Source organism: Talpa europaea (genome assembly GCF_964194135.1).
Source record: "Talpa europaea genome assembly, chromosome: 13".
In the NCBI taxonomy this organism is placed as follows: domain Eukaryota; kingdom Metazoa; phylum Chordata; class Mammalia; order Eulipotyphla; family Talpidae; genus Talpa; species Talpa europaea.
In genome coordinates, this window is record NC_140080.1 from 27,584,891 (window position 1) to 27,609,945 (window position 25,055).

At 37.8% G+C, this 25,055-nt stretch overlaps 1 protein-coding gene across 1 annotated transcript in view; it reads left to right on the forward strand.

Moving 5' to 3' along the window:
- Positions 1-23,486, forward strand: part of HSPA4 (heat shock protein family A (Hsp70) member 4) — a gene marked incomplete at its 5' end in the record, with an annotated part of 39,444 nt that extends 15,958 nt beyond the window's left edge. Inside the window, 16 exons of the mRNA XM_084252443.1 lie at positions 1,859-1,981; positions 5,328-5,427; positions 6,021-6,154; positions 7,210-7,454; positions 12,301-12,377; positions 13,530-13,681; positions 14,176-14,282; positions 14,689-14,822; positions 15,753-15,934; positions 16,823-16,912; positions 18,404-18,556; positions 19,273-19,398; positions 19,939-20,046; positions 21,414-21,533; positions 22,866-23,027; positions 23,211-23,486. Coding sequence (XP_084108569.1) covers positions 1,859-1,981; positions 5,328-5,427; positions 6,021-6,154; positions 7,210-7,454; positions 12,301-12,377; positions 13,530-13,681; positions 14,176-14,282; positions 14,689-14,822; positions 15,753-15,934; positions 16,823-16,912; positions 18,404-18,556; positions 19,273-19,398; positions 19,939-20,046; positions 21,414-21,533; positions 22,866-23,027; positions 23,211-23,414 — 2,217 coding nt within the window. The 3' untranslated portion in view covers positions 23,415-23,486. The remainder of the gene's footprint in view (positions 1-1,858; positions 1,982-5,327; positions 5,428-6,020; positions 6,155-7,209; positions 7,455-12,300; positions 12,378-13,529; positions 13,682-14,175; positions 14,283-14,688; positions 14,823-15,752; positions 15,935-16,822; positions 16,913-18,403; positions 18,557-19,272; positions 19,399-19,938; positions 20,047-21,413; positions 21,534-22,865; positions 23,028-23,210) is intronic.
- Between the last annotated feature and the right edge of the window lie 1,569 nt (positions 23,487-25,055).

Below are 25,055 nucleotides of genomic sequence, written 5' to 3' on the forward strand. Positions count from 1 at the left end.
TCCATTGTTGCTTGTTTTATATGCTGATGTGTAGTGGTCTTTCTGGTGTGATTTTAAGGCAACGACTTCTGGAAGTGCTGGCATAGAAATCAACACTTTAGTATTACTAGCCAGCTATATGGTTATCGTTTTGACAATAGTAGAATTTAGATAGGAAAGGAAGGACTTAAAATTAGGAGAAAGGAAGTTTAATCTTTGATAGCTGGGACATCTAAAAGAGTCTTTGTGAAGCATATAGTGAAATGAGAATGGGTAGAGTGGACATAACTACCTCATACCTACCTGGAGGTGGGGTCCGGAAGAGTGCTTGAGCTTTCCAGGCAAATTAGTTTAGAGAGAGGAGATTTGGTGATTGAGTCACCACAGTTGGAGAATGAAGGTCATGGGGACAGGCTCAAGATTGAACACATGATAAAGGTTGTGGGGAAAAGGTAAGTTCATTGTAGTTGTGCCACTGTAGGTGATAATTCAATTGGATTTAGAAGTTAAGAATTAGGACAGCTGGGGCTTCCCCTGGTGGTGCAGCGCTTGAGCACTGGGCTGCGAAGCTGCCAGCAGCCTCTGCAGTGCTGGTTAGATCCCCGGTCACCGGCGAGGGTCCCACATGGTGGGCAGACCTCTTCTGCCATGCCTGCTGCTCCCCTCAGCAGTGTATTTCGTCAGTCTGCCTGTTCTGTTCCCCACTCTGGCTCTGGTGAATTCTCTCACCCTCCCATGCTTCTGACTGTACCCAGTGCTTGTATAAATAAATAAATCTTTAAAAAAAAAGTATAAAAAAAAAAGAATTGGGACAGCTGAAGAATGATCACTGGGTTTACTTAGGACATCTGTGGTATTAATCTCAGAAGTTTGTATGACCTAGTAATGGATAAATCTGGATAGCAGGGAGGGGGAAAGGAAAAAAAAGGAGGTGAAGGAATGGGGGGATATTTCGGGTTAAGAAAGAAATGGGATGGGTTTTGGCAGATTTAGTCATGCATTTCACTTCAAAGGAAAAGCCAACTAGGGAGAAGATACAGGGAATACGGGGAACACATGGAACCAAGTACAAGGTGGCGGAATTGAGAGTTGTTAAACACATGCAGGGAGGATGCGGCAACTAGAAAGGGAGGAGTGTTTTCCCATGTTTATCATGAACTGTAGTGAGTAACTGTTAAATTCTAAACCAGAATGAAATGTAGTTGGATGGGGAGTGAGGAAGTTAAGAGATGGTGGCATTCAAGTTGAGTTGGAGCAACTAAGAGTGTATTATCTGGTCTGGATTATAATTGGGGAGTGTGGGCATGTGGGATGGCACTTACTCTAAGCAGTCTTTCAACATCTGAAATTTGTAAATCTTGTCAAAAATACAGACTTTATTCATCATGTATTTTTGAATTCAGTAAATATTTTATTGTGCCAGTTCTGTCCTAGGTGTTGGGGCTATAACTGAAAAAATCTGAAGGAAAAAAAAAACAATTTTGTTAGATTGAGTCCTAATTGGGGAGATGATAGTAATGTCAACAAAGGCAACAAAATAAAACACACAATATGTTAAATAAATAGTAAGACAGTTTCCATCTCTAGTCCCTTTTTTGAAGAGGTCAGGTGAGTCATGGTGAGCTATATGAATTTGCTTTGATCCAGATAATTGTTTAAACTTTGTTGGTGGTCACACATACTGTTTACATAATGGTCCTTATCTCCAAATACTGTGTGTGTGACAAGCTTGTTAAAAAGCTGAAAGTGACCTTTAAGTTATATTTACTACCAAAATTAGCTGTCTTTTTTTGATCTCTTGAGATGTGAGCCATTTGTTCATGTTTGTGTTTAGGACTTGAACTCTAAGAATTCTGTATCTTTGTTGTTTTAATTGTAGGTGAAATATATGGAGGAAGAGCGAAATTTTACTACAGAGCAAGTGACTGCCATGCTTTTGTCCAAACTGAAGGAGACTGCAGAAAGTGTTCTGAAGAAGCCTGTTGTAGACTGTGTTGTTTCGGTGAGTTCAATCCCTCCAGATGACTTGCATGAAGAAAAAGAAGCTCTTAATTGCAAATAAATTTGCTTTTTGCTTCATGTTGTAATGATTATTCATGTTGTAATGAGAATTTAGCAAACTGGTCTTCATTTTCTTGAACAGTTTATCCTGCTCCCTGGTTTTTTGCTCAGGCCTCCTTTGTTATTCTGTTTAAAGACTTAATTCAAAACTTGCTTCTTGAATTCCTTTCTGTACCTAGCATAATGCTTAGCATGCAGTAGTTATTTGTTAATTGAAACGCAGCTAACTTGTGAATTGTTGAATTAGTTGAGTACTGTCTGTTGCAAATGCTTTTTTTCCATTTTTATCTTTGTATCTTTCTTGTTTCTGTCTTAACACCCAAGGAAGGCAGCAATAAACTTTATGTTGTCTTTTCTTTATTCTTAATTGGATGGAAGCCTGTTTATTTGTAGCTTTTTAATGTTGGAGTTCTTTGGGATTGCTGAATTTTGGGTGGCTATATTGGCTTTGCTAATGACTCTCTTCTTCAGTTGTTGTCTACATTTTAGCTCTGTGGTCTCTTTTGTACTAATGTTGGTGTATTGATTGGAAAACAAGGACTATTAGGTGTTTTTTTTAAACCCCCGGGTCTGTTACCTGGTAGTTTCCTTTGTTCTGGTCCTGGCTACATAGAAAATAGAACTGACATATATCAGTAATAACTGAATTGTGGCTGTTCTGTTCTGCATTCTGGGCATGCGAAGAATGAAAATACTGTTTTTCTCAAAGAACTCAGATACACTATAGTCATGGTATTTATTACATAGTTTCTGTCTTTTCCCAAATCTCTAATGGTCTCAGATTTTCCCTATCCCGTGCCTTTAATTTTTTTCCCCATTTATTTATGCCTACAAGAACTGGGGTGTGGATCAGAGGTGCTGGGTTGGGGTGAGAAGATTCACCAGAGACAAAGTGGAGAGGGGAGCAGGGCAGGCAGATCTATGGAAATGACCATTGCTCATCCCAGCAGTGTAAGACAAGAAAGGTCTTCAGCACCATGTTGGTTAGCTCCCTGGCCAGGGATTGAACTCAGGCCATCAAACTCAGGCCACACTGGTGAAAGCCCTGAGACCTAACCTCCCAGGGAGGCCCATAAAGTTTATTTTTAATTTTATTTATTTATTTATTCATTCATTCATTCATTTATTTATTTATTTATTCATTCATTCCTTCATTCATGCATTTATTTATTTATTTATCCACACATTTATGTATGTATGTATGTATGACCCTCGCCGGTGGCCGGGGATCAAACTGGCACTGCAGAGGCTGCGGGCAGCCTCGTAACCCAGCGCTCAACCGCTGTACCACCAGGGGAGGCCCAAGTTTATTTATTTATTATTATTTTTTAAAAAGACTATTTATTTTTAAGATTTATTTATTTATTTATACAAGCACTGGGTACAGTCAGAAGCGCGGGAGGGTGAGAGAATTCACCAGAGCCAGAGCAGGGAGCAGAGCAGGCAGAAGGACCGAAGTACACTGCTGAGGGGAGCAACTGGTGGCAGGAGAGGTCTGCGCGCCGGGGTTCGAACTGGCAGCTTCGCAACCCAGCGCTCAACCGCTGCGCCACCGGGGAGGCCCCCAAGTTTATTTTTTAAAGAACGTTAGTAATAAGAACATCCCCCCCCACCCCCATGATAAAATATTAGTTAATTGTGTAAAAGGGTGTATGGGAAACTTCACCTTCTGTCACCTAAGTAGTTTTTCCTTCTCAGAGGTTACCAGTTTTACCTCTTTGTTATAGATCTTTCCAGAGGTTACTGTGTACTCAAGCAAGTATGTATATAGATTCTTCTTTATTTCATTATTCTTTTAATAAGTTGTAGACAGTTTATTTTGCAGTTGCTCCATAACAGGAAGAAATACTTCATTCTTTTAATGGTTGTAGAGTTCCAGTTTTTGTATGCTTCATTATCTGTTAAACCAGTCTGTTTTTGTTGTTTACAGACTAAATTCCTAGAAATGCAATTACGAATACAAATTTGTATGTTATTTTAACAACTATTGTTTAATTGCCCTTTAAAGAATTCATACGAATTTATTCTTCCACTGGCACAGTATATTAATTTTAATAGGTAATAGTTTCAAAGTGTATGTGATTTTAATGTTTTACTAAATAGATGAAGTTAAACATTTTAAGATTTTTTTTCTTTTTTTTTTTAATTTTCGCCTTGGGAATCCAATTCATTTCTTGAGGAAATTAATTAACTTTTTTTTTTAAAAAAGATTTCTTTATATATATGGGTCAGAGGTATGTGTGGGGTGAGAGGAGTCACCCAGAGTGGGGACCAGAACAGGCAGATTGACTGAAATACACTGCTGAGGGGAGCAGTGGGCAAGTCAGGAGAGGTCTGCTGCACCATGCGCGTAGCTCTCTGGCCCGGGATCGAACCCAAGCTGCAGTGGCAGCGGACAGCCACTGTGTCTTAACCCCTTGTGCCACCAGGGAGGCCCGAACATTTCAAGATTTAAGAACCCCTTTGTCTTTCTCTTTCTGTGAGTGCCTATCCTTTGCTCATGTTGAGTTTTATGGACTTCATTTTGATTTGTAATTCTTTATTTATTAGATTTCCTCTGTGCCCTTTTATGATGTGAGTTGCAAATATTTCCCCCCATTTGATCATCAGAATTTTTTTGTAGTCAAATGTATTAATCCCTTATACCTCTTTTTCTTTCTATATTTAGAAAATTTTTCCTGCATTGATGGTAAAGTTTCCATCTCCATTTTGGTATTCAATGATTTTTTTTTTTTTTTTTAAAGATTTATTTATTTATGGATACAAGCACTGCTGGGGTACAGGCCAGAGGTGTGGAGGTGAGAGGATTCACCAGAGACAGAGTGGGGAACAGAACAGGCAGATCTACTGAAATACACTGCTGAGGGGAGTAGCGGGCGAGACAGGAGAGGTCTGCTGCGCCATGTGGGCAGCTCCCTGGCTGGGGATTGAACTTGTGCTGCAGTGGCTGCAGATAGCTTCATAGGTTGCGTCTTAACCCCTTGCTCCACCAGGGAGGCTCAATTCAATGACTTAAAAAAAAAAACCAACATTTAAATCTTTGATTTGAAATATATTTTGGTATAAAGTGTGTAGGAAGGGCACAACTTTCTTTTATCCTGTGTGGCTAGCCATTTGTTCCAGCAGTACTTACTAACTATCCTAACTTTTCTCTGCTAGTTCGAAAGTCTTCTGTTACCACATACAGAATGTTTTTATAGGTATTTGAGGATGTTTCTGAGTTTTATTGTGTTTTGCTTTTTAAGTATGGAATTTCCGTAATAACATTAAACTTCCAAATACTTTAGGTTCCTTGTTTCTATACTGATGCAGAGAGACGATCGGTTATGGATGCAACACAGATAGCTGGACTCAATTGCCTCCGATTAATGAATGAAACTACTGCAGGTGAGAGAGACATTAAACGAAGTTTTTGACTTGCTCAATCTTGATGGTTGTGAAATCCGTAAACTCTACAGTTTCTTGTTTTCTGTTTTTTCCACCCCCTTGAATCATTTACCTAGGTGTTATAGAATTCTTCTGATCAGTACTTATTCATAACTATGTTACCTTGTTATATAATCACATTATGGTTTGTGTATTGGGAACTGCCTTTTGTCTGACTTGTAGACTGGTAGAGTCAGAGAAATGGGCTGTAAAGTAACATCCCAGGGACTAGGATATGTGGGAATGTTGAGCTGGCACAGGGGTGGAAGATGTCTGGGAAAACAATATTTGTATAGTAGGGCAAGTGTTTTGGAAAAATTTGCCAAACTCATTGCAATTGGAAGTTTGCAGTGTTCAGGAAACCTAAGTGAATGTCAGCATTTAACTCTTGGGAGTTAATGTGCTTCATGAATAAATTATGCAAAGCTCATAAAGAACAGGATGCAGCTCCATTTACTACACACAAAATTGTTTTTCACAACTTAAATGAGCTTGAAGTTTACTATTTAAATGATAATAGCAATGTTGGAATTCTTTTTTTTTTTAAAATGCAGTTGCTCTTGCATATGGAATTTATAAGCAAGATCTTCCTGCCTTAGAAGAGAAACCAAGAAATGTAGTTTTTGTGGACATGGGGCATTCTGCTTATCAAGTTTCTGTGTGTGCGTTTAATAGAGGAAAACTTAAGGTAAGTATTTTTTCCAAAAGACTTTATTGCAAGTGTATGGTAATTAGAAATTTATGAGAGGCAATTAAATAATTGGCTAAAGAATTTTGGTCACTATTGGAAACTTGCTATGAGTCATCTAAACTAGAAACTAGGTATGTAGGGGTGGAGTAGAATTTGAAAGCCCACAATAATTGTAGTAAATGTTGGCATGGTGTGCAGCCAAGATCATAGACCTTGAGGAAAAAGCTCTTAAAGAGCACTGAACCTTATTTTCTATTTCTGTAAAATGGAGAAATTATGCTTACCTATCAGTTTTATTCGGAGTAGTGTTTTTGTTTGCCCATATTGGTTTAATTCATGTGTTGTAGAACAGAGGGAAAGGACAAGTTCCTTTGTATAGAAATATTTGGGGACAGCATCATATCATGGGAACCATAGGAGGGGGTGGGGAGGCAATACTTTTCCTTGGGAACAGCAGTTCTGATCCCAGGAATGGGTTTTGACACAAGACTGGGCAGTTAGGAGAATCCCATTCCAACCCTTCTAATCTGGAGATCTGGAAGATGTAGAACCCAAACTATTCTACATTGACATCTATATTGAATAGGAAACAAATTATTTTGTGAGTTGATGCTTTAGTATCATTTGTAGTAATGAGCTGCATATAGCGAGGCCTTGTTTTGTGACAATGATAAGCCTATAACTGTATGTCAGCGACATGTTTTAGTGTATTTGGCCTAGTGTATTTGGCCTTTAGTGTATTTGACTGTGTAATTGCTGTTTGGAGTCAGATTAGTATAGTGGAGAGGGCTAAATTTTGGAATGGAGGAGATGAGATTTTGAATTTTTCTTCTACTTGTTAACTCTGTGACCTGCAAATTAATCTCATCTGTTTAGGCCTGTAGCATCATCTGTAAATTGGAGATTACAGTTGTATTTGTGCAGTTGTTGTAACACTGATTAAATGACACATGCACATTGTCTTGTTTCAAACCCTTTTATTATAATTTGCCACTGAAATATGATAGCATTTTAAATTGGTTAATTTTTGAATTATCTTCTTTTCCCCTAAGGTTTTGGCCACTGCATTCGACACAACATTGGGAGGCAGAAAATTTGATGAAGTGTTAGTAAATCACTTCTGTGAAGAATTTGGGAAGAAATACAAGCTAGACATAAAGTCCAAAATCCGTGCATTATTACGACTATCTCAGGAGTGTGAGAAACTCAAGAAACTGATGAGTGCAAATGCTTCAGACCTTCCCATGAATATCGAGTGTTTTATGAATGATGTTGATGTATCTGGAACTATGAACAGGTAATTGTCTTAATATTTTAATGTTACATTAAATTGTGATCCCCCCCCCACTTATATTAGCCATAACTAGCTAATTATTGAAGTCATCATTTTTGTTATGTAAAACTGCAGTTCTCCAGTTAAAAATTAGGGACCATTCAGGATCCTGCTTTTTTTTTTTTTAAATATTCATTTATGCGTACAAGAATTGGGATATAGGCCAGAGGTTTTGGGGGGGCGGTGAGAAGATTCACCAGAGTGGGAAACAGAACAGGCAGATTGACTGAAACACACTGCTTCTTTTTGCACAAAATCTGATGCCATGCAAGGATTATAACTATTGGTGGTTTGTCTGTACCCATTTGTATTTGGGGTTTGTGGCGAGATAACGGTGTTACCTATTTTTGCATAAATAGGTAACTCTAGGTGTTAGGAGTTTTCGGTTTTGATATGATAGTTACTCTATATGCTTACTTGCTTAGATGTGAACAGATTATAAAAATTCAGTTTTTTCTAGAATATGTAAATAACTCCTATAATTTAGTAATAAAATGACAACCCAATTAAAAAATCAGCAAAAAATCTGAAAAGACAGTTCTCCAAAGTAGATACAGAAATCAGAAAGGACATAAGAAGCTGCTTAACATCATTAACTGTTGGGGAAATGCAAATCAAAACTACAATGGGATCACTTCACATCCACCAGGATTGCTGTAATCAAAAATACAGATCCCTGGTGGCGCAAGGGGTTAAGCACTGGACTATGAAGCAATCCGCAGTCACTGCAGCACGAGTTCGATCCCCTGCTAGGGAGCTGACCCATATGGCGCAGCAGACCTCTTCTGACTTGCCCGCTACTCCCCTCAGCAGTGTACTTCTGTCAGTCTGCCTGTTCTGTTCCTCACTCTGTCTCTGGTGAATCCTCTCACCCTCCCCCCCCCCCCCCCCCCCGCCCACTCCCCACATCTCTCACCTCTTGTATGCATAAATAAATAAATCTTTAAAAAAATGCAGATAAGTGTTGTCAAGGTTATAGGGAAGTCCTTCTACACAGCTGTGGCAACCTAAAACCCTGCATCCATTTTAAAAACAGTCTGGCAGTTCCTCAGAAGTTTAAACATTGGGTTACTGTGTGATTTAGCAATTACACACACACACACTATATAATAGCATTACTCATAATAGCCCCAAAATGGAAACAATCCAATTGTCCACCAGTGGGCAAAATGGATAAACAAAATGTGGTGTGTCCATACAGTGGGATCTTATTTGGCGGTTTAAAAGTGTTACCATTACATGTTGTAATGTGAATGAACCTTGAAAATTTTATGCAAGATGAAATATACTAGTCAGGACTACATACTGTATAGTACAAAATGAAATATACCACTCAGAAAGGACTACATCTTGTGTAATTCTATTTATATGAAATATCCAGAATGAGTGGTTATGTAGGGCTGGAGAGTAGATTAGGTTTTGGAGATAACCGTGTAGGGTGATGAAAATATTTTAAAAATCATTAGGGTAATGGTTGTACAACTCTGAATATACTGAAAGCCATTGAGTTCTATACTTTAACTGACTGAAATCTATGGTATGTGAATTATATTTCAGTAAAACTTTAAAAAAAAAAAAAACAAAACCTCTGCCATTTTGTAGAATTCTCTGTGCACTTCTCATTATGAACATTTTCAAACACACAGCAAAATTGTAAGAATTTTATAGTGAATGCCCTTACTCCGCCACTTAGGTTTTACTGATATTAGTTACTGTACTTGCTTTTATCATTTATCCATCCTATTTACTTAACAGTTTTACTTTTTGATGCATCTCAAAGTAAATTGCACACATCTCTCTCTTCATGTCGTCCAAAATACTGATGTGTGCATATTAAGCTCTGTTCAATGTTTTATAGTTTTTCCTTTTTGACTTTTTTTTAAAGATTTATTTATTTATGCATACAAGAGCTGGGGTTTGGGCTAGAGGTGGGGGGTATGTGTGAGAGGATTCACCAGAGACAGAGTGTGGAGCAGAACAGGCAGACTGACCGAAATACACTGCTGAGGGGAGCAGCAGGCAAGACCTGAGAGGTCTGCCACACCATGTGGGTATCTCTGCAGCTGGCCGGGATTGAACCAGCACTAAAGAGGCTGCAGACATCTTCACAGTGCACACTCACCGCCTGTGCCAACAGGGAGGCCCCCCTTTTTGACATTTTTAAATATTTTTTATTAAAAAAATATTTATTTATTTATACAAGCACTGGGTACAGTTAGAAGCGCGGGAGGGTGAGAGAATTCACCAGAACCAGAGCGGAGAGCAGAACAGGCAGACTGACGAAGTACACTGCTGAGGGGAGCAGCGGGCGTTGCAGGAGAGGTCTGCACACCATGTGGAACCCTCGCTGCAGCCGGGGATTGAACTGGCGCTGCAGAGGCTGCGGGCAGCTTCGCAGCCCAGCTCTCAACCGCTGTGCCACCAGGGGAGGTCCTTTTAAATACTTTCTTAAGTGTTCATTTTAAGTTTTAAGTGTTCATTTGCTGAATTTTGATAAACGCATATATCTTTGTAAGCAGTATCCTTTTCATGAAATAGACCATTATCATAGAAAAGTTTCCTTAAGCCTTCATCTGTACAGGCAGCCACAGTTGTGATTATTTTTTTCTTCAGTTTTTCGTTCATTTATTCATACAAGCACTGGGTACAGTCAGAAGCGCAGGAGGGTGAGAGAATTCACCAGAGCCAGAGCGGGGAGCAGAACAGGCAGAAGGATCGAAGTACACTGCTGAGGGGAGCAGCGGGTAGCAGGAGAGGTCTGCATGCCATGTGGGACCCTCGCCGGTGCCTTGGGATCGAACCGGTGCTGCAGAGGCTGCAGGCAGCTTCGCAGCCCAGCGCTCAAGCACTGTGCCACCAGGGGAGGCCCTTTTTCTTTAGTTTTGAGGATCATAGTTTAAATTTTCGTGTTCTAGAACTTCTTAAAAATGAAATGATGTGGTATGGGTTTTTTTTTGGTGCTATCATAAATCTTGAGATTCATTTAGTTCTTGCATACATCAGTGATTCTCCCATGTGTTACTGACTGTTGTATGCCATTGTTGGTTTATTATTTTCTGCTGATGCATACTGGCTCTTTTCTGATTTTTGTTTTTAGGAATAAAACTTATTTAAAAATCCTCCCAAAATGTAAAAGTTTCTGTTGCAGTACCTCCTCACCAATGTTGATGTTAGTAGTCATCACCACAAACCACTTTTAGAATATTTTCATTATCTCATAAAGAAACCCCAAAGGAGAAGCCTGCCTGGTGGCGCAGGCGGTTGAGCGCTTGTGAAATAGGCAGACCATGCTGTGAAGCTGTCTGCAGCCTCTGCAGTGCCGGTTCTATCCCCACTGGCCTCGGAGCAGCCCACATGGAGAGCAGACCTCTCATGTCTCGCCCGCTACTCTCCTCAGCAGTGTATTTCGGTTGTCTGCCTGTTCTGTTCCCTGCTCTGTCTCTGGTGAATCCGCTCACCTTTCCGTGCATCTGGCCTGTACCCCAGCTCTTGTATAAATAAAATCTTAAAAAAAGGAAGAAAGAAAGAAAGCCCAAAGGAGCTATTAACAAGTTAGGGAAAGATATTGGAGGAACTTAATGCATATTTCTAGGAAAAGAATCATTCTGTAACGACTTCAAGCTGTATGATTCCAACTATATCACGTTCTGGGAAAGGCAAAATTAATAGTAAAAAGATTGACCATTGTTGTGCAAGGGTTCAAGGGAGGTAGGGATGAAGAGGTGGGTCACAGACTTTAGGGCAGTGAAACTATTCCTTATGAAGCTGTTTTGGTAGATAGTTACATCACATGTTTGTTAAAACAGAAACCTGGGCCTCCCTGGTAGCACAGGGATTAAAGATAGCACTATCAAGCTGTTGGCCGCCTCTGCAGCATGAGTTTGATCCCTGTCCCCAGTGGGCTAGGGAGCAAGCCACATGGCACAGCAGACCTCTCCTGTTGCGCTGCCTGCTCCCATCAGCAGTGTATTTCAGTGGATCTGCTTGTTCTGCTTCCCACTCTTTGGTGAATCCTCTCACCCCCCACACCTCTGGCCTGTACCCTAGTACTCGTATACATAAATAAATCAAAAAAAAAAATTAAAAAAAAAAAACGTAGAAACTTAGTATCTTATGTATTGGCATCTCAGTTGTTAAAAATTATTGTGCTAATGCAAGATGTTATTGGAACAGGGTGGAGGATGAGGGGTATATGAGAATTCTCTGTACTTTGCTATTATTGCTCTTAAAAATGGATCTAAAAGATAAAACAGTTATTAAAGAGAAAAACAAGAAACGGTAGCTATTGCTGTTTTCATGGTACCATCTCTTTTTTTTCCTTTCAGCCCTCGGCAGCCACTAGTCTCTCTGTCTTTACTTGTTTTGAACATTTCCTAGAAATGGAGTCATAATAGACATGTTCTTTTGTGATTGGCTTCTTTTATCTAGAATGTTTGAGAAATTGATCTGTGTCTAATATATGTCGGCTATTGTAATTTATTCCTTTTTATTGCTAAATACTCTTGATGGACATTAGGGCTTTTACCACTTTTTGTTGGCTGTTATCAGTAATGCTTCTGTGAAAATTGTAGATTTTTGTGTGACAATATTTTCATTTCTCTAGAGTGGAATTGCTGGGTTATATGGTAACTCTTTAATATTTTGAGGAATTGCACACTTTTCCAAAGTGGGTACACTACTTTACACTCCCATCAGAAATGTGTGAGAGATCCATTTTTCTCTACCTCCTTGCCAATAATTATTTTTATTATGGACATTATTCCTTATAACAGTAGAATGTGATTTAACCTATTTTGTGTTCTTTAAATAGAGGCAAATTTCTGGAAATGTGTGATGATCTCTTACTTAGAGTGGAGCCACCGCTTCGGAGTGTTTTGGAACAAGCCAGTAAGTATTTGTGAGATTGAATTGTTTGTGCATCTGAAATTGTTGGTTTTTTTTTTTTCAGTTCCGCAAATTGTTCTTTATGAACTACTGCAGTGCTTGTATTAAGCCTTTTTTTGGTATCTTCTCCCTGGAGCACTCCCCCACTTGTCATTTTTTGATACTAGTGTCCTGGGAAACCTAGTTCAGGCTCAGATGAATATTAATGTCTCAGTAATTTCATGGTGAGAAGCATTATCTTTAGCACTGCTGCTCGCTGATAGTTTTTGTAGACTTTTCTGTCAATGAATCTTTTTGTTTGCTGAATCAGAAATACAGCAAACTAAAGATAGGATAACCACATTCTTAAATAGCATACTTTAATTTTATCTTGGGGCCAAAAGGTGAAAGTTTGATTTTGGAATATATTGCTAATTTCCTCCCAAATCTTGGACAGTCAGTCACTGTTGTATTGGTTGTTAGCTATTTCAGAATGTTGAGATATAATGTCAGCTTGACATTGGCTCAACTCTCAAATCAATGATTATGGCCAGTGTGGGCATATTGTTTCTACATGGGACCGCACACTTTGATTTTCTCAATAATTGTCAGTATTTAGTGCATAATATGTGACTGGAAAATCAGGTGGAATTGAGGTATTTTATGAGTGACAGCAGAGCCTTGGTTTCTATTTCCTTTCTGATAGGAAATTCTGTCGTAATTTTCTGGATAAATTGCTGGAGTAACTAGATGTGCTTCTCAGTAGCTCTTCGTCATTCATGCCATGTCAGGGGTAACCCACTTTTTTGAGACTTTGTTAATTCTCCATGGCTAGCTTATCTAGTGATATTTCAACAATTGTTTGTGTTGGGACCGTTTCAGAGATTGGAGGACCTGTACAATATAGAACAATGAATAGTCCTGGCTCTCCTCTCCTAAATCCCAATATTGTGTACACCACCCTGCCCCCAATATTTTGAGCATGAAAACATACCAACTAGTTTTTAGCTGCCATATACCTGTGCACACATATGTGTTTTTTGAAGGAGTAAAGGAGAGAATGGTGTTTTGTTAAACATCTGTGAGTTACTGTGATAAGATGTTGCTCTTTTATTTCATTATAAAATACTAATCCAAAGACTGTTTAAATCTAAATGTCTAATTGCCTTAAAATAGAGTTAAAGAAAGAAGATATTTATGCAGTGGAGATAGTTGGTGGTGCAACACGAATCCCTGCAGTCAAAGAAAAGATCAGCAAATTTTTTGGTAAAGAACTTAGTACAACACTAAATGCTGATGAAGCTGTTACACGAGGTTGTGCATTGCAGGTAGGTCTCCATACTTTCATAGATAACCGTTTGTAGGTCATTGTAATAAGACAACAGTGGTTTCATGTGTCCAACTAATAGCGAGAGGTTAGTTTAGGGTGATCTCAGTGTGTAAAATTCTCTAACTTTTCTTTTAAAATGATATCAGAGGTGGCATTCATAAATGAATTTGTACTCTCTAACATGTAATGGAATGAATTTATTAGAAATAACAGGTAGCCTCAAATGTTATTAGAATTTGGCATATTTTCTGTTGTCTATATATGAAGTAGTATTGTACCTTAGTTATAAAGGTTGTGGTTAATGGAAAAGTGAATTGCTGGATTATATATGTAATTTGACAAAAGACAGAAGTTTGTAAAACCTTATTCAGACGCCATTAAATTAATGTAAATATTTAAAAGCCATCGATGATGGTCAGCTGAAATTAGTACAGGTGTCATGTTCATAATGTTTAAAATTGTCAATGGAATTTTATAAAATTATTATTCTAGTGTGCAATATTATCGCCTGCTTTCAAAGTCAGAGAGTTTTCTATCACTGATGTAGTGCCATATCCAATATCTCTGAGATGGAATTCTCCAGCTGAAGAAGGGTCAAGGTAATAACATTTATTATTTCATTTTTATACTCAAATTTAACTTGCTGTTAAGTCTGAGTAAAATATCACTCCCCCTCCCACCAATTTTAGCATTTATTGTTACAGATCTGTAACATTTTGTTAGTGTACATGAAGCAATGAATACTTATTTTAGTCTTCAGCAAATTAGTGTTCTCATTTAGTTTCCTGTACTTGAGCCTACTGAAGTAATTGATGCTTTTTATTTGCCTATTGAAATATATTCCCTTTTTTTTTAACTGATTACACATATTTATAATTTTTTTTGGAGACATATAATTTGGAAAAGAGTAGTGCTATACAATAATTGCAAACCTAGACTGTATGGGAATAAGTGAATTATTAGGACTGTCCTGAAATTGTGTACTTTTGTCTTTTTTCCGTTCAGTGACTGTGAAGTCTTTCCAAAAAATCATTGTACTCCCTTCTCTAAAGTACTCACATTTTATAGAAAGGAACCTTTCACTCTTGAGGCCTACTATAGCTCTCCTCAGGATTTGCCCTATCCAGATCCTGCTATAGGTAAGTAAAGAGTTGGGACTTAAAAAAAAATTTATTTTTGAATTTGTTCTTGGGCAAAATGGACTTAGCGGAGCAAGTATGATATTCTGAAATTTGGGTATTTTAGTTTATAAGAAAAACCTGTTCCATCTAATGACCAGGTTCAGAACCAGTAGGATAGTCATTATTTAACTGGATCTTCTGGTCTATGGGCAGTATTTCTTGGTTAATGCTCATTGTGGATATGTCTTGTGCATAATGCAATGCTAGATACTGTAGGGAGTTGAATTCTCATGTCCTAACATAGAGTTATAAGATGTACACAGAAAATCATTAGGAAATTGTGGTTGACTGGAATCTTTATAGAGAAATTCTGATGATTTAGAAATAGTAGTAGTTCAGAAGAGAGCAACTAGAGTTTTGAGATAATTACAAACTTATGATATGTGGGTATAGTATCAGGAATATCCTGAATGGCACTTAGAAACTGTGTTTTCCCCAATTGTAATACTGGAAGAAGGGTGATATTTTGTAGTTTGCTGAATTTTGTAAATTAAAAAGCATTAGTAAAACCTTAGTATAAGTAAATCCAGAAATGGCCATTTCTTATAAATGACAAAAGCAGTATGGAATCACTGTTCTTTATCTTTTCCTTTCAGTAGAGGAGTATGTGACTTAAGGGTACATTTTTTTTTAGGTAGTGCATATAAAGATGAATTGGAGTAAGGGATAAGAGAATATGAAGTGTTTGGTGGGTTGGGAGATCTTTTACTACTTAGTTGGGACAAAATCAGAATTTTATGTGAAAGAGAAAGGAGAGGTCTGATGAGTGCTTATTTGAAGTGTCATGTTATGTCATTGGCACATGGACATAACCTGGCAACATGGGCATATATGTATGTTAGGATTCAGCCTCTTGAGTTGTATGTCTTTTGTGTCTCATATTCCTAGCTCAGTTTTCAGTTCAGAAAGTCACTCCTCAGTCTGATGGCTCCAGTTCAAAAGTAAAAGTCAAGGTTCGAGTAAATGTCCATGGCATTTTCAGTGTGTCCAGTGCATCTCTAGTGGAAGTGCACAAATTTGAGGAAAACGAGGAACCGATGGAAACAGATCAGAATTCGAAGGAGGAGGAGGTAACTGGACATTTGAAACCATTTCACAGTATTTTATGATGGCCCAGTGGTGACTTATGTAGAAATTACTTTAGATTGGTGACAATGAAGGATCACTGTGATGAAAGCTGCGGAGAGTTGGTTTGTATGCATCCCCTTCCCCACTGGGTGGCAAAAAGTCTTTATGCAGAAATTAAATAGAGATGCAACAATTTTTATACCAATTTGTTGGAATCATGCGCTGGGTCTTGTCCTGTTTGTGCATCAAAATCAGGCTTTATAAAACTACAAATGTTTGGGTCTCATCCCCAGAGATTTTGTTTGAATTTGGGCAGGGGCAGGGCCAGGGCCAGGCAGTTTTAAAATCCCCTGAGGTCTTTCTGTTATGCTGTAGGCATCAAAAGCCACTGATCCAGGAATTTCTCCATTCTTTCTCATTATTATCAGCCTTTGTTATTTTAATAGAATTCTCAGTGTTCACCATCTCCTTATGCATACAATAGCCATACTTTTGAAAGTTGAAAAAAAATGCTTGAAAAGGTTGAGAAAAATTTACTCATGAGGAGGCATGGTAGTTAAGAAATTCATGCATTCTTCAGATTATATTGTGTTAAACATTTCCACACTACACTGTCACTATACTTTATGGTTTACAAAGTAATTCCATAGCCATTCTTATTTTTATATACAGAGCAGGTTAAGTGTTAACTTCCATTGAACAGATGTATTAACTGGGATCCATCAGGGAAAATTCCCCATGTCACAGCTGGAAATTTAGTTTAGGTCTTTTGATTGCTGGTGTTCAGCAGGAATTACATACTCTGTGATTTTTACCAATGTATCATAAGGCTGCTTAGTCTTTGACTAGTATTTCCTAGTTTCAGGAGTTTGATGTGACCTGTTTTTCAGAAGATGCAAGTGGACCAGGAGGAGCCACATGTTGAAGAGCACCAGCAGCAGATGCCAGCAGAAAATAAGGCTGAGTCTGAAGAAATGGAGGTATAGGTTGGGTTTTAGAATGTGAATTACAATCTCACCTATGTGGTTTTGACTGACTATGTCTTGGGAGGTTGGGATATTGGGGATTCTTTATTTGAACAGTTTTTAAGCAAGATTTATTTATAGTGTGTTTGGAAAGTATGTTTGGCAAGGTGGTTTTTGAACTGTATTCTAGTTGGTATGCGTGGACATAAAAGCATCCAGAAACCCTAGTTTTTCTAAGCTTGTGATTGGAGTCTGGATTTTTAGTGGCAGTGAATACTTGCTAATGGTCATCCGATCCATAATTTTTTATTGTTAAAAGAATGACACATAATTCAAATTTTATCAGCGCTGTAACACTTGATTTTTTTGTTAAAAGATATTGTTTTAAGCTATAATGTATTTACATGTATTTTGTAAATTATGTAATAATTATCTCAAGCACTTAATGAATACGTAACATTTTTAAATCCACAGCCTGTTTTTTAATTCTAACTTTCAAGTTTTTGTGTTTAAATTTTTATCAATATTAAGTACAGCTTTTAAGTTATGATATAATGTATAATCTCACCTTTGATTTTTTTTGTATTGTGGCATTTTAAAAGTCTGTAGAGCCCTAAGATAACTTAATTGAATTTGTTATCCATTTTCATGATAGTCAACAAATTTTAATTACTTTCCTTGAGCTTTGCAAGTAATTGTAAAAACGAAAATAATGATGAGAGGAAATCATACTCACAAATACTTCTACTACAGGTCTTTCTTTTTTTAAAGATTCATTTTATTTCTTTTTGCCTACCAGAACTGGGATCTAGGCCAGAGGTGTGGGGGAGGCAGGGTGAAAGGATTCATCATCAGAGACAGTGGGGAACAGAACAGATGAATCTGCTGAAATACATTGCTGAGGGTAGCAGCGGGTAGTCAGGAGAGGTCTGCTGTGCCATACGGGTTAGCTCCTGACCAGGGATCGAACTTAAGCTACAGTGGCTTGTGATAGCTTTATAGCGCTGACGCTTTAACCCCTGCACCACCAGTGAGGCCTCCATGCATAAAGTTTCATACTCATTTTTCACTCACATGATACACGTCTATGTTTAGGAAAGAATGGGGAAATAATTAGAGATTTAAAGGTGATTATATGTTTGTGGGATGATGGACGATTTTCTTTTAACACACATGCACACACACTGGGTTCAGTGTGGAGATACAACCAATCTCCACAACATTTTATCTTGCCAAACTGAAACACTGTACCCATTAAATAACAACTCCCTCTTACCCCCACTTCTCCTCCTCCCATAGCCCCAGGAAGCCCCCTTCCTTCCTTTCTGTGGATTTGACTACTCACATAATATTTGTATTTTTAACTTTCCAGATATTTTAGAAATAGCCCTAGGTTATTTAGATCATCAGAATGCTGATTCACTGAAAAAGCAAAATGTGACCCATTTGGAAATTTAGGATATTTTTGTGAGTGTTTGTTTTTTGTGATTTCTGTTATTATTTTAGACTTCTCAAGCTGGATCAAAAGACAAAAAGATGGACCAACCACCACAAGCCAAGAAGGCAAAAGTGAAGACCAGTACTGTAGATCTGCCAATTGAGAATCAGCTATTATGGCAGATAGACAGAGAGATGCTCAACTTGTACATCGAAAATGAGGTGGTTATTTCATGTCTGTTTGAACAATAAGTTAACAAATGTGACGTTAGTGATTATACTCTGTGTCTAACATTTTTAATACATTTTGGTTGTTTGGAGTTTGAGAAAATAATCTTAGATTTGTGGGTGCTGCAAAGGCAAGTGTAACAGATCTTCAGTAATGTCAGAATTCTTTTATGGTGATATATTGCTAGAAGCACGGTTATGAGATTTTTTTGTCATGTCCTTAGGGGAGGTATAATTCCTGTTTGGGTATGTGAGTATGTTTCTTCACTAGATTACTGGGATATTTGAGGTGATCGACCAATGGAAGTTGATTGGTAGGCAGAATCACATAGCATTAATAGACGCATCATTAAGTTCCTTGCCTGTGACCAGTCAATATGTAACACTTGTTGTAGTGAATTATATAAGGTTTGGGACCCTTGACACATTAATGTGTGAAGTTTCTTATATATGCACTGGGTCTTAGAATAAGTTTTGTAGAACCTTGAGCATTTATATTAATAAGTTTGATTTTTCTTGGCATTTTATAGTAATAATACAGCAGAGTACACACCACCTTGTGACTTGAGCTAGTAGTTTCTTAAAGTTCTCAGATTCTTTTCCTTTTCTTAGGGCTAATGCTTTCAACTTTCTTTTGGGTGATTTGTCGAACTAAGAGGATTTGGGGAAGAAGGACTCTCCTACCTATAATTAATTTATGCTGTTCTCAGGGCAAGATGATCATGCAAGATAAACTGGAGAAGGAGAGGAATGATGCTAAGAATGCAGTAGAAGAGTATGTGTATGAGATGAGAGATAAGCTTAGTGGTGAATATGAGAAGTTTGTGAATGAAGATGTAAGTATGGGTCATATTGTGTTTTCAGGGAGCATCCTTAAATGGGTTAGAATGGAAGTTTGCATCTGTAGGTATACAGTAAAATGTTTAAAGATATACTTTTGGGGGAAAGTTTTATATCATTTTATTTTGCTTTTTTTTTCCTAGTGTAGTATTTCCTGAAAGGTAGTCTTTGTCGTAGCACCTTTTTTGTGTGTACGTCACTTCTGAAAAATTTACCTGGTACTTTTTAGAAAAATCTGTTCACTCTTACATGATGGTTAACTCATTCATTTTTAAGCAGCTTTTAATTTTGAAAATTTCAGACATACTCATATAGCCTCTACTGCAGAGAGAATAGTAAAATAAAACCCCTTAGTTAGTAAGCAAGACATTTTGCTAGTCCTGTTTGCTCACTCTTTCCACAAATCCATGTCCCCCTGCCTCCCCTCCCCATATTTTATAATTACAAATCTCAGTAATTATAGCCTGTACTTGTGACTTCACTGGTGAATCAGCTGATGTTTGATTGACCTAAATAAATATTTTCTTCCTTTTTAGGATCGTAACAGTTTTACCTTGAAACTTGAAGATACTGAAAATTGGTTGTATGAAGATGGAGAAGATGAACCAAAGCAAGTTTATGTTGATAAACTGGCCGAATTAAAAGTAAGTTAACTCTTGAGAGCAGAAGTGTCCTGAACCCATGCTGTGGTTTCCAAGAAAAATATTTCAAAATGAGCAGTAATTTGCATATGATATAATGAAGGCAGGTTGAAAGTGATTTAATAACTATACCCTTAAACACACACGTTTCATCATGTTTCAGAACCTCATAGCAACAAAATAATTTTTCTGAAAACTGAATTTAAACTTAAAATGTTTCATTGAAATGGAACTTGAGTATATCAGTGTGTGAAGAGATAGACTAGCAAGCTGTGTCCCTGTCCCGAGGGCAACTGCAGTGCTGTTATGTATTTAGCTTTGATTCTCAATAAGGTGGATTATGTAATCCATTAAGCCTTAGGGTTATATGTATGAAGAATCATCCAAAATTGAGGCCTTTTGTTTGTTAAAGGATATAAATGCACAAGAAGAACTTTTCTCATTTTTCTGTTTCTTTGTCACATGGGGCCATTGTGAATGACACCTGGAATGCACTTGCTCAAGGACAGTGCCTGCAATTTATTACCTTTGTGGCAAGAGTAGCAAGAATCTCCAGTGCAGATCCTTACCACTGAGTTTTTTGTTTCACTTTTTATTATAGGAGATACCAGATGTGAAAGTAGAATAATCGTTTCACCTGTTGTCAACCTGTGGCCCAATATTTTATCTGCTCCTCCCCTCCCAGTTGTTTGAAGCAAGTCCTTCATGTTATATTTAATCCAAAAATATTTACAAGAAAATGTAACCTTAAACAGTACCATTATCATGCCTAACAATATTCCTTAATATCAGCATTAACATCAGCAGTTCTCAAGTTCCAGTTTCACATATTATTTTTTGTTTTGCGCCGGATCCAAATACGGTCTCTACATTTTGTTGCTGTGTCTCTTAAATCTGTGTAGTTCTTCCATCAGTTCTCTCCCCCCTCTTCCCCCTCCCCAGTTAGTAGGTGAAAAACCTGGATCATTAGTCTTGTGGGATTTCCTTCCAGTCTGGGTTTTGCTGATTTTCATCTCTGTGGTTTCTTAAAATTAACTGGTTAATTGATGGTTAGATCTTAGATAAAAGGTTTTGCCAGATTCAGTTGCAAAAGTTTATTCAGGCCACCGCATTTCCTATTTTGTGTTGTGTATGTAAGTTTTGGTTGTCTTCCCACTGTGTTTTCAGAATGAGGGCTCAAGTGACATATTGAAGTGGTTCCATATGGAATATATTTTCATGCGCTTTGGAACAATATTTGATTTCTTATATATAGCACATGGAGAGTAAATGTATTTGATTCCATAATCAATCTCAGTAAAATAGTAAAAACAATACTACTCTGGTAAGTTGAAGCTGACACATGAATACTTTGTGTTTCTTCTTTGAAGAATCTAGGTCAACCTATTAAGATACGATTTCAGGAATCTGAAGAAAGACCAAAATTATTTGAAGAACTAGGGAAACAAATCCAGCAGTATATGAAAGTAATCAACTCTTTCAAAAACAAGGTATCTTCTTTCCCTACCCTTCCCTCTTCCCTACTCTTATTTTGGTAAAGTTTTGAAGCATTTGCATACCAATTTTTATATCTTGTTTAATATTTTTATTTATTCTAAAGATTTACTTATTTATACATACAAGAACTGGGGTACAGGACAGAGGTGCCGGGAGGGTGAGAGGATTCACCAGAGACAGAGGAGGGAACAGAACAGGCGGATTGACTGAAATACACTGCTGAGGGGAGCAGCGGGCGAGACAGGAGAGGTCTACTTTGCCATTTGGGTAGCTCCCTGGCTGCCTGGGGATCGAACTTGTGCTGCAGAGGCTGCAAATGGCTTCACAGTGCTGTACTTATTAACCCCTTGCGCCACCAGGGACGCCCTTTAATATTTTTAAATTAAAAAATATTTATTTTCTTTTTGGGTGTTAGTGTAGTGTATGGTGTTTCATAGAATCTCATTAAGAATCCTGGCTTTTGCTACTTCTCTTTAGTAGGTGGACTCTGGAATTGAACTGTTATTACACATTCTCTTTTTCTTGTTGTGAAATTATTTTTTCCCACCTAACCTGCTCTATCTTGGTCTTTAAAAAATATTTTTTTGAGTTTATTAGAGCAAAAATTGAGTTCAGTGGGCAGTGTCAAAACTGGAAATGGCGAGGAGCCAATGTGCTATCCTGGTCTTTCTGAGAACATACCCAGCAAATAATTTGGTTATGCAGGTGTAGGACTGAATCAACCGTAAACTGCTTACCAAATTTTTGATCACTGTATGATGTATACCCCATAAATACATTATTTCATTTGATCCGTATTAAGTAAGTGGTAGTATCAGCTTATATACAACATCTTAGCTCTTTAAACTTAACTTTCCTTAAGTAATAACCAGGCTCTTTTAAGTATTGTCAGTGGAAGAGCTTGTCTCTTTTCTACAAAAAAGTTTTGCTTCTGAGGCTCCTTCTTTAAAAAGTTGTAGATATTTTTGTTTCGGTTCTTAACTAGCATGCTTAAATCCAAGCTATCAGATATGTTGACATGTAATTTTTTGCATTATGAAATTATCTTCTTAAGATTTTATTTGAAGTATGGCCACTATTTATACTGTGAAGCCTTTTACTTGCCACCTTATGGATGTTTTTTGGCCTTTAAATCTGTTTCCTGAGTGTTATAAAAATTGGGGTTGTTTTCTTTCTTGAATTTTTAAGAAATTGAATGTTTCTGTTGTGACATTAACTGTACTTTATTTTTGGAAAGAGGTAACATTTTGGAAGACTCAGAAGCATAGACAGTATTTGGGAGGGAGAGTATCCTCTTTTGATACTTGGTCTACTATCGGTGGCAGGAGGACCAGTATGAGCATTTGGATGCTGCTGACATGGGGAGGGTGGAAAAAAGCACGAATGAGGCCATGGATTGGATGAATAACAAGCTGAATCTGCAGAACAAGCAGAGTCTGACCGTGGATCCAGTTGTCAAGGCAAAAGAGATTGAAGCTAAAATAAAGGTAATTTGGGGCTTTAGGTATTTAAATCTTTCTCATCAGCCTTGTTATTTATTATTAACAGTCTTTAAAGTACACATAGGAGGGAGTTTGGGGATTAGATGCAAGAGACTAGATTAGTGTTTGGCATGTTTTGTAAAAATTTATTGTTTTTATAAGAAACCACAATTTTTCCTACCATCCTAGGAGCTGACCAGTTTCTGTAGCCCTATAATTTCAAAGCCCAAACCCAAAGTGGAACCTCCAAAAGAGGAGCAAAAAAATGCAGAGCAGAATGGACCAGTGGATGGACAAGGAGACAGCCCAGGCCCCCAGGCTGCTGAGCAGGGTACAGACCCAGCTGTGCCTTCGGATTCAGACAAGAAGCTTCCTGAAATGGACATTGATTGATTCCAACAGTTGTTTATATTAAAACAAACTATTATAAAGCTTTAAGTTGTCAACTTTGTTCTAAATATCAACTAGAGCAATCAAATACTGGAGATTTCTTAGTCGGTTTTTAGGGGACTTTGGGGGAGGGGATATAGGTAATGTATGGAGCATTTTGACTTCTAAATAGTTAGATACAGAAATTTAAGTGCATTGTATCTTTTTCATAATGGTACTATTTAGAAGCCCAGTTAGTCTTACTGAGCTTATGCTTCACACCTTTACGTTTAATCATGCTTCTACAAAGATGAGTTTGTTTTGGAAAGTTGAGCTATAGCAGACGCTATAACTAGTGATCAAGCAGGTTTTTGTTAAGATATATATGGCAGGAATTCTAATTGTGTTTCAAAAATCTGTTGTGGAGATTGCCACAGAGACTCCCTGCTGGTGTGGGGATGGGTGTGGGGTCTCCTGTTTCTGAGGGCTAGAGCATGGCATGGCATGGATTAACATAGTAGAACCACCAAGGAATGCTCTGAGCTTCTTCACATTTTACTTCACTCCACTTCCACCCCAATCTATCTGCTCCTCTTCCCCCAGTAAAGGAGGTCCCATTACAAATGCCATGTGCTGCTCTTGGGAAAATAGACCCCTTCGCCTGGAGCAAGATGTTCATTGAGGATTTTAGACCTGGAGGCTCTTCCTAAGAAAGTGTGTTCCTGAAAGTATATTCACTAATACCCCAAGCATCAAAGTCTAAATAATTTTCTTTTTGGAAAGGTAGAATTGGGTAGATAAATTTTTGGGTGTGTAGGCATGGTAAATTTAACTGAGGAATTGATTCTTGTTAACTATGGTATAAAGATTGGTATCCTGGCCTGCCTATTCAGGTGAGAGATGTTCTTGTGTATATTTGAGATTTAAAAGCTTGAAGTCCTAGGACAAGAATTAAAAGTTCTCATTCACAATCATGTGTTAAGTGTTAATATCTGTCATGAATCTGCCAATTTGTATGTGTTAAACAGTTGACAGATTATACTCAAAATTAAGATACACTGGATTGTACTGGATGAGTTTGAACTTAGTGTTAAAGAAATTGGTGCCTGACATCATAGCAACACCTCATTTTTCCTGTGCAGCCAGGTCAGCAGCACCAAAGCATTCCCCTTGACTGTTGTTTGGGGCAGTGTTACAGGAGGGAGGCGTTTTGGAAAACCTGTATTAGAAACCAGTGCTGGGACCTGCCTTAGAAACTTGTTAAAAGCTTTGCTGATTACATTTTGGATCTTTGTAATGATTGTTATTCTGTATAACGGAGTGCCTCTCTGTTAATTTTGGCCTATGTCATTAGAAATAAGATTATATCTTGCATATTTAGAATAAGTTTCTGTCTATCCCTACACTAAAAAAATGTTTGAGTGCTACGAGCTCTAAAGAGTGCTATCGAAAAACAATTGCTTAGAGAGGAGGAAGATGGAAGCATATTTATGTTGGTGTGTAAGCATGCATGGACACCTTGCAGCACCCAGATTTGGCCCTGTTTCTAGAGCATCCTATAGCCATTGTCTATCTGTCAGGCTTCAAAGTTCCAGCGGGCCTGCTGTGGGGCCAGGGGCTACTTTGGAGTGCTGGCTGTAGGATCAAGCCAATTCTTATGCAATG